Source organism: Nothoprocta perdicaria, unplaced genomic scaffold, assembly GCF_003342845.1.
Source record: "Nothoprocta perdicaria isolate Ctin4 unplaced genomic scaffold, notPer1 scaffold_4, whole genome shotgun sequence".
Taxonomy (NCBI): Eukaryota; Metazoa; Chordata; class Aves; order Tinamiformes; family Tinamidae; genus Nothoprocta; species Nothoprocta perdicaria.
In genome coordinates, this window is record NW_020455643.1 from 9181030 (window position 1) to 9191374 (window position 10345).

A 10345-nucleotide genomic window follows, 5' to 3' on the forward strand; every position below is an offset into this window, starting at 1 on the left:
GACTTTAGCATAAAGCTCTTTCAGATCTTCTCCCTGTTTCTTAAACAAGCCAGTTAGCCCCAGATTACACATCTCATCCTCTATTTGCCCACCCACTATCAAAAAAACCAAMCACCCTACAGATTACAGTGCACATACCTCTGAAGTCAGAATTTCCAGGATTTTTTGAGGAAAGGAATTTGACTTATTCCCTAAAATGATCCATATTTTTGTTAGCTACTTCCTTTCTTTGCATTTCTTTAAGACTCTCAGACTCTTTCACCTAACGTCTTAAAAGAACTGAAAACCCAATATACAGAATGAGCAGGTAATCCATGACAGAAATCTCAAGCTCATCTGACTGCTTGAGAGCAGTTTCTGCAGTTCCCATCCCAAAAGGATTACAGTACTTTGCAAACTATAATGAATTTACTCACATAATGTTCTTTGATAGAAGCATCATCCTCATATTTTCTTTTTCAGATGGGAAACTGAGTCTCAAGAGAGCTAAACAATTTGCCCAACGTTGCAAGCGTACACAGATATACACAGAGGAATGATTAAACCTGATCTCCTAAGATCAGAGCTGGTATTGGAACCATCCTTCCGAGAAGGATTAGAGATCAAGGGAGAAACAATAAAAATGAAAAGCAGTTTCTTTCCACAGAAAAGAATCTCTCAGCTTTACACTGCAGAGACTTAACATCTCAGAGTGAGGGGCTCTGACAGAGCTCTGCTTTTCTCCATTGGTTTATTCAGCTGAATTACARTTTTGATAGAATAAATAACATTTCCAGATGCTGCCCAGGGAAAAAAATATATGCTTTTTGTAATTCAAGAGATCAAACCGTCTGCCAGCAAATCCACACATTCTATGACTTGGAAACACCACGACACCTGTACTAGTAGAACTCCCTCGCCTCCTTTCCAAAGTAAAACTTTCCACTGGAAAAAGAGAGGGTTTTTCCTCTTTCCCMCCTCCAAAAGCAGTAAAAAGAACAGCTGTTTACTATCATGGTTCRGTTTTGAAGATGACATCAATAAAAGCAACCCATACATGACAGATGAGCAGCAAAGTACCAGCTATAGCTCAGCAGAGCAGATGAAATGTGGAACCTCCAAACTTCTATTAATGCAGACTTTTAGCCTGTACAAATGTTTGCATATTATCATCTGTCATGTATTCACGGGGCAATCTAGTTTTAAAAGCTAAGCACAGCACATGCAATCCTTTTTGCCTTCCAAGCAGAGAGAAAAAAAAAATCCATTAGGAAAAATGTATTTTGCTACACAGCAACTGAGCCTCTTCTGAGAGAAAATAGTGTTTCACCTGAAAACTGTAAGAAAAGACACAAAAGCAGCACTGTTTTAGTAACACTTGCCAGGACAGCAACCATATGCCAGACTGACTTCAATATTGTTATTATTACTACTAATAATAAAATGAAAATAAAATTTAAGAACTGTATTCATGTAAATAACAAGCACACAGAACTCCACAATAGTTACTGGTGGAAACCAGCCACTTCCATATTATAACAAGATAATTTTAGCCATTTTTAGCAACACTGTGTTTATTCACATAACTGGAGTTAAAATGCTGCTGTCTCCTAGGCACCTTCCCATCAGCACGTACACAAGTGTTTAATGCCACACGTACAGCACTAAGGACACATGACTTGGGGCCTATGACCATTTTTCCACCCGCCGCCCTACGTGACCCGTTACCTTTGGGCAGGTAATCTCAGTCTGCTGGATCATGATAAGGGCAGATGCAATCAGGGCTCCTTGACGTACGTAGTTCACAGGATCGTTTGTCATTGGCTCAAGCAGATTAATTGCTTCCTAAATTTAAAAAAAAAAAAAAAAAAAAAAAGCAGTCAGAAAGTTCATACTATTGGTTCCAGAACCCTACAATTCAGTCCTCTAAGGGAAGGTTGTTAGATTAAGGCTATCAGGTACGGGTTTTTTCAATCGAATATACTTTGATCATTCCTGGTAAATGAAATATAAATCTAAATTTCTGTGGATCTGCATCCAAAAATGGGAAGAAGACAACAATTAATGGACGGACCAAGATCTACCAGCAGAAGCAGCACCGCAAACAGATGCATTTAGAACATGAGAAATACATTAAAAGTACTGACAAGAGCAAATATTAAATGCTAGTCACTTTTTTTTTTTTTTTAAATATTCTTCACAATGAAATACATCATCGTTACCTTTGGGTTTTTTTTTTTCCTCAAAAAACAAATGAACTAGGGTTATCAAACATGCCAGAGGGTATAGGAGATGACAATACAGCTCAGATCCTAGATTTTTTGGCCCTACTCTTGTTAGAAGATAAAATATTTAATATCACGTAAAAGCACTCATCTCAAACTTGCATCAAGCAGACCTGTCCCTCCCCACCAAATGCTTTTGGAAGCATTTCAAACACTCTATTGACTTTTCAGATTTAACAACTTCTCAGCTAAGTGCAAAACTAACATTAYCTGCAACAGATCTAACAGTGTATTTCTTTCAACCTAGGCATTGAGCAGGGACTATGAAAAGACTTAAGAGACTCTGTTGTCATAAACGCTGGGTAAGTGTACCCAAGACCAGCRTGCGTAATCTGCAGTCATCTCAAACTGAATCACTATTTTAGATACATTTTTAATCTTCACTGACAGTTCCACCACTTCGCAARTCATGATTTAGAAAGAATCACTGCAGGGACAACCATGCAGATCCCCAGGGAGTATTACATGAGATAACTGCACTCAACTAAAGCTGCTGCTGGGAAGTGAGAGCCCTCTCTCCTTCCTTCACTTCCCTCCAGCCCCTATTCTTTCCTTTGACTGCTGCGCACAACTCTGGGAGCTTTCTCAGCTTCGTAGCTCAGCAGAAAACTGTTCCCTCTCCTTCCTTGCATCCTCAGGTTAGTTTTTTGTGAGTTTGGTGTCTGAATTAGTTCAATAAAGAGCTGGACCCGAGACAAAGGCAAAAGGTGGCAGAAGGGATCAAGCCTCTGTGTTCCAGCAGCAACAGACTTAAGTCTGTTCTGCCAGCCTCTACCAATCACATTCTTCAGATCTCAGCAGAAATAAGTTTTATCAATTTGTGAGCAGCATTTGGCAGGTATGTTTGGTCTGTGGCACSAGCAGAAACTAAGAAATATCACTCAGAAACAGCATGTGAAGTAAGCTAGTAAATACACTTCRGAAGAGGACAGATAACAGTTTGACATCCATTCTAACAAGTTCAAAGAGCTTTTAAAATCTATTCTATGATCTTCCGATTATAGAAGTCAGATGGAATCATTTATCTGAGTCATGCACAGAGCTCCTTCCTGTCCATGCTTAAGTTGAGGACATCAGCRAATGCAGCTGAACAGTTCGAGTCCCCCACCACAGAGCTCTCAGTTTACTTCTCAGTATGAAAATTAAAAGAAAAAAAGTTGATCTTATACATAACACTACTTCTAAGAACCACTTCTAGAAAATGCTATGTCTTCTCTAAGACTGTTTTTTACCAAACGAGCTACCTTGAAGGCTGTGCTTCTCTTGCAGAAGGTATCACATTCATCCCTTAGCATTTACTAGCATTTATAGAACATCCACCATGACAACAAGCTGGACTTGCCTTCTAATTTCCAAAATGGAATCTATTTCAGTTTAGCCTTAAACCTTGCAAACCCAGGAGACACAAAGCATACAATATAAAGATGTATAAAGATAYATAATAGTTAGATGTTTCTAATTATTTCTGATTATATATATCAGAAGTTTCAGATCTTTGTTGCACAAAGCATCCAGAAATAAACCAGACCTCTTTGTGCAGCTAAGAGCACTTCCACTTAAATCAACTTGTCAGATGAAGCAGGTTAAAAATAACTAGTTCTTTGATGCCACCTTCCACTGGAGGATAAAGCAACCCAGATAAAAATAGCCCTTTCAGCTTGCTTTCAAGTTTGCATGCTTTCAATACTAAAGATGGCAGGTAGGGCCCATTAGTGTTCTGTGCATTTCACAGCGCTGGTGAGGAGCTAGCTGGAGCTCACACTAAACAAATGCTTAATACTACCTGAGGAAGGGATGAGACTGACAAGCAGAAGACATATCAAGACTTGATGCATAAAATACTACTATTGCATGGACCAGCTTTGCAACTATTTCTGTTTTAAAAYTCTGTTCAACTTCAATACAAATTACACAGGTGGATAAAGCGAGGAAGTTTATCCCAAAGTTTACTTGTCCCTTGCTCCACAGAGGCCTTAATTCKTGCAGCAGAAATATAAATCCTTCTGCTCTAAAAGCCCCCTGCTACTGCCTAATAGAAGTATCCTTCATGTAATGATACTCGTAAAGAGAGAATAAGGCTTGACTGTGAGTCAAAAATACCTCAAAAACATAGTAAATTTCACTGCATTTGGCTTGGTTTTGGAATACTGCACTCACAGTTAAAGCTCAGTGGCAACTTACTGACGGTGAGAAAACACTGAGAAAGGTCTGGGAGACAAAGTTCCAAGACTGAGGCAGTAATGTACAAAAATATTCTTTTATCTGCCCTGTTTACAAGTAGAAGAAGAATCGCTATGGCCAGGACAGTTGAACTTGCTGAAGTATGCCTACATTCCAGCTGGCTGGAGGTGTACGTGTGATCTGATCTCTGTGTGAGGTTTCTGCACCAATGTCTCTATGGAAGGAAACAGCAGAAAAAGTTTTGGCATCTGATGGCTTCTGGTCCTCACCTTGTTTCCAGTGCCCGCACAGCAGATACCCAAAGCCATGGCAGCCCCATAACGTACATGGGGATTGTAGCTCTCTGACAGCAAAGACACCACACTCGGACACTGCTCGGGAGTCCTGGGAAGGCAAAAGAGAAGGGCATTTGTTAGTGTCTTTCAAAATGTRGAGACTTCCCTTTGGGTTTGTACTGGAAACCACCAATTGCCTTTCTGCACAGTATGCTTCACGTTTCTCGTTATGTACGAGGAGGACTGGAACAGATGGATGTGTAAGGAGTACAGGGAGGTGCACAAATGAAGAAATCTCCCCATTCCAGCAGACACAATACATAGGTTCCTATGATTAACGTTTTCTCTTGCACCACACTGTCTTCTAAAAGCAGAAAATATCTATAGAGACCGATCTTCATGTTTAGAACCCCTGTTGATGTGACAAACCTGGCACTAGCAGAGGCTCACCCTTCATCAGGAATACGACACTAAATCTATCATCACCATCTCCAATATCCATCTTGAAGGCTGGTCGGTCCCAAACTCTTCCACAGCCACTCCTTCTGTTCACCTCACTCCCACCTACTACTGCTGTTTATCAAGGATTGTGAGGAAAYTGTGATACCCTGGAAAATGCTGCTGTATCTGCAGGGTCTACACTCACTCCTCTCCACACCGCGTGGTGATGCTGTTGTCTAAACAAGCTGACTAAAACATCAGCCTGGGGACAAGAACCCTGTCCAACACCCCTGCCATCTCCACGYGCACAGTCCACCAGGAACAGGCATAATGGGGCTGCCAGCTCTGCTCTCCTGGAAACGCAGCCCCGACCAGGAATGCCTGAGGAAAGGGACGAGCTGGGAAGCACACCTGGATTCTGTCCTGCAAGCAACCAGAAGTGAAGACTATAAACCAAAAGACATATTTTAAACTACCTGTCAGTCTCTGAGTCAAGTAACAGCTTCAACACTGACAATGTTTTCTTAAAAATGAGCTGGTGTGGAGCCTGGGAATCCCAAGGTCTGTAATAAAGGAGCCCAAGTGTTCAGTGCACAGAAGACTCCAGCTCTTGCACAAAGACTCCTAACACCTTTGTGTTTGCTTTACTTAGCAGATGTTGAACAAGGAGACTCAGAGCCAAAGAAGAGGAAAACATCTTCTGGCAGTGATGTAATTACGCGCTTTCAAGCATTAATCATCAAATCCCTTTTCAGAAACCTGGATTTTATAAAACCATTAACTTGGACAGGTCTTGGGTCTGTAAAGTCAGAAGTTCTGGAATGCTTTTTATTATAAAATTGGGATTCGATTATGATAATTGATTAAAAATTCTTAGCCAATGCTTTTTATTGTAAAATTGGGATTCAATTATGATAATTGATTAAAAATTCTTAGCCAATGCTTTTTATTGTAAAATTGGGATTCAATTATGATAATTGATTAAAAATTCTTAGCCAGATTTGTTATTATTTATGAGAATTATTTTGAATGCTCTTATCTCAAAATTCTCCTCAAAGTAGTCAAACCTCTTCACAGGTGATGTTCTGTAAATTCATTTCTGTGAAAGGGGAAAGGAAAAGCACTGGAGGAGAAAGTCTTGGGCACACGACAGCACTGTTGGCATCARTGCTCAAGCCATAACGTTTGCCTGCTCGCTCTATGGCTGAGGTGCTTCAAGGAATTCTGCACCTTCTCACCAAAGGGTTGCCAATATAAACACCAAATCATACTTGAAGTTCATAAAACACAGGACATTTRTTTTGAGACATCAGAAGAAAAATAATTTTTCAAAGCTCATTAGCAGCTGCAGTTGTGCTCACACGGCATCATCAAGTACTGGCAATTCGGGTCGGGAATATGTTTAAACCATTACCATGTTCTCCTTCCCCCAGCCTGAAGTTTTCAGCATTAACGAAGGGCACAGCCATGCAAACTGCTGACTTGACATCCAGCACTACAGGGAGCAGCACAGATCTGCTGCCAGTAGGGGAAATTTCCACTTCATTGGCACCAGACCCCGTGGAGGTTCCCAAAGCCACACCGTGGCTCTGCTCCCCGCTGGAGACTCTGCTGTGCCAATGGCCAAATCACTGTGATTAYGGCCTGAGAGGGCAGAAAACCCTCAGTGAGAGAAGCAGAGAGCTAGCAAGCAGCATAGAAATACTTAAGGACAAATAAATAAATATTAGAAGTGATAAATGGCTTATCAGAAGTCACATTCAGGAATAGTCTACTCCCACTCGCTCGTAATACAGACATCTATTACTAACAGCAGTTAAATATAGAAATTAACGTCATATGATCTACCAGGATAACATCTGGAGATGCAGCGGTCAGGAGCCTTACCTCAGACAATTCTTCCTCTTAAAAATAAATATATAAATTAAATTCTAAATCTGGATTATATTTCACAGTTCGTTTGTCCAGAAGTCCTAGTCCCCTGGTCTGCCCTTCCCGTAACAGAGGCCAGTAACTTCATCCAACAAATTCCTACATTAATGCCTGAGGCTTGACACTATCCTGGGCTGTGTATCTTAGAGCGATAGCCAGTGTTTATTTTTAAAGCAAATCATCTTTAATGCACCSGTTGCTTCCTCTTATCCCAACATGGGTTTTGCTCGGCAGTTTGCTTTTGCAATTGCCTTTTACTACAACAGCAAAACAACGACAAAGCAAAGCAACAACCTTATTATTTCCTTCATTTCCATCTGAAAATTGCACAACTGCTCCAACATAAGTCCTTGTAGCACAGACGTCAATGACTCCAGAAAAACAACACCGCCAGCTTCGCTTTGCTCTGTCTGTTACCAGGAAACTGAATGAATCAAGAAATTAAATTAAAAAAAAAAAAAAGATAACAAAACCCACCCAAAGTTTCCTCTGTAGCACTTCCTTTACAGCGTGCTCACCTACAGCTTAGTTTCCACCCTAGACCTGGCTAAGTTTCCCTGCTGTGATAYGTGATGTGCAGGTGAAGGGCCTTCCTCCATGACCCACTTGGGTTTGGTTCAACACCAAGATTTAAGCCGCCCCAGGCTGCAATGGCAGTTTCTCAGCAGAACTGAATAGCTAGCATTTCATGAGCTTTACTCACCAATGGTTCCTCCCAAAGGCTCCAAGAGAAGCAGCCTACGCAGCTAAGGACAGGGAGTTTTCACTGGAACCCCAGCCAGAGAGAAYACGGAGGAGTTGCCCAACTGCTACCCAGCAACCTCAGCCTCAGCTTTGACTTCACGTCCTGGGAATGTTTGTCTGCTGCTTATAGATACAACACTTTAGAAACCTCATCCTTCTTTTCCAATGTCCTGTAATAAGATTTCTGTGAAACCAAAGAAGCTTTAGATTCTCCATTACTTCCAAAGATTTCTAAAACTTCCAATGCAAAACCTACCTCACCAGCTACACCTGCAGATCTGGTCATTATTAACCCAGGTTAATCTGAACACAGACCCGCAGCTCTGCTGGACCCAAAAAGTGGGCAGTTTTCCCTGCACTGATCTTGACTCTGGAAAGTTCTTCTTGGCCTGTAGAATGCCCTAAAGTTATGTTCCCTTTTCACCACAGTTTCTTATGCTATCTTTGTTAGAAATCTGCAATTTGGGGCTTTTTTCTAAAGGTAAATTACACCTGCAACTTCTGCAGCACTCAAATTCATTATCCTTGTTAGGCTTTGCCACTAAGATGATAATTGGGATGCTGGAAGTTGATGGCCACTGTTAGGTACATAAAACCATTTTCACAATGCACCTTATGGAGTTTTCCAAAAAGCATGCAAAAATATCCAGAAAAACAAATTAAAAGCTGGGCTGTCATATCTTGAAGCATAGATATTCTTCCACTTAATTCCTCAGATCAGAGCTCACTTAATCACATCCAAATATCTTGGTGCAGTTTATCTTTGATATTCTAAATCATATATCTCAAAGGCTGGATGATGCCTATTGTGCTGTCTGCATTTCAGCAGTAGTTTAGCAGTAAAACGTGTAGATGTAAAAAAGGTAATCTCAATAGGTAAATAAACACAACACTGAAAATAAACATTCAYGCTGCTCTTAAGACTTAGACTAAAAATGGAAATGTCTGAGGCATCACTAACATACTTATTTTTTAGTCTAAATATTTAAGGACTTCAGAACTCGGTGAAAAATGAAACGTCAGAATTAAAGAACAATGTCAAGTATATCTTTTAAATTCCTCATTAAGTCTCTCTACTCATATTTCAAAAGATTTTAAATATTTATGGCTTTCTAAACTATGGATATGAATTAATCATTTGATGCTGAACTTTTTCTACACACTGCTTTGTTACTGCAATGACACATGAAAAAACAGCTTAATAAAGGTTTCATTTCATCCCTGAATGAGTTAATAAAGGAGGAATGCAGGCATCTAATCACACAATTTGAAGGCATTTCTAAAAGGAGGTGGAAGAATACACAAGATGGAAAAAGCACAGGGAGAAATGAACAAACTGACACATTTTTGTGCAAGTTAAGTATGGTGCAAATCTCCCTCCTTGCTGTCTCTCAACAAAAGGGCTCCAAGCTCTCCCCATGCCAGGAATCTCCTGCAGCATCTCTCATGTGCAGCACAGCTTCATTCTCCAGGCTGTTCTTCTCCCAAACGCCTCCTGGTTGCAGAATCAAGACCTGCTGAAGAACAAGAACTTCCAAGAGGTCTCCCACAACGAGGAGGATGAAGGCGAGGAGGGTGTACCAACATACAGGACACAATTTTGAGGAACATGTACCTTACTGAGCAATGCTACYGGCAGTGACAGTTCATGTATAACATAGCCAGAGTCCTATTGAAATAAAATTGGAGATTTGAAAACAAAGATTACAAAGAGACGGGGGGAAAGAAAAAAAATTTCTGCATGGTATAAATATCGAGGGCGCASTGGAGCAGGAGCGAGGTCACGTCAGACTTAGGTTTTAGCACTGAGTAACGCAGGAAAGGAGCTGGACCTGATAGCAGGGCAGGAGTTTGCTGAAAAAGCCCAGCCAGAAGCGTGTGCTAAGAAGTTGCTAGATATATGTTATATCTGTATGTTTCTTAGACATAATTCAAATCTAGGGTTGTCAGAACACATCACCAAAGGCAGAGAAGTCTGGGCCACCTGCAATGATAACATCCACCATGCAAACAATTAAGTATAGCTGCTATACAAGYCTGCACACACTGAAGCTCATGTCATCATTCTCTGCGTGATGAAAAAAGTTTTCTTTCCCCTATATTGAAAAATAAAGCATCTGTTTTTCACTTAGATATGTGCAGTCTTTCGCAGGTGTGTCCTCAAGGTGCATGGGCACACACAGACACACCACTATTTTATTTACTAAACAGTTACCTAGACATGGAATAGGATATAAGAAAAATATTTTCCATCCATAAGAAAAGTATATTCCATCACTACAGTGATTTAAGGTTAGTGTCTACTGTGCTGTGAAAGSAAAAAGAAGTGCCAAGAAGTGACAAGTCAGAGCAATATACCACTATCAAGATTCAGTTCCAGCACAGGCTCATTTCAGTAACTGATTTCAATGATTACCAGATATTTTTGATGGGTACTTTATCTACTTCCGCCTCCCCCTCAGAGGTTTCCATTCTGGTCTTTAAATTCACAGTTTGTGACGCAGAGAT

General features: G+C 40.5%; 1 protein-coding gene across 1 annotated transcript in view; it reads right to left on the reverse strand.

Moving 5' to 3' along the window:
- PSMD1 (proteasome 26S subunit, non-ATPase 1) overlaps nucleotides 1-10345 on the reverse strand; it is a 69990-nt gene that overhangs the window by 20822 nt on the left and 38823 nt on the right. The window contains exons 17-18 of the mRNA XM_026045447.1: nucleotides 4715-4829; nucleotides 1708-1824 (exon numbers count right to left, since the gene is read on the reverse strand). Of these exons, the coding sequence (XP_025901232.1) occupies nucleotides 1708-1824; nucleotides 4715-4829 (232 nt within the window). The remainder of the gene's footprint in view (nucleotides 1-1707; nucleotides 1825-4714; nucleotides 4830-10345) is intronic.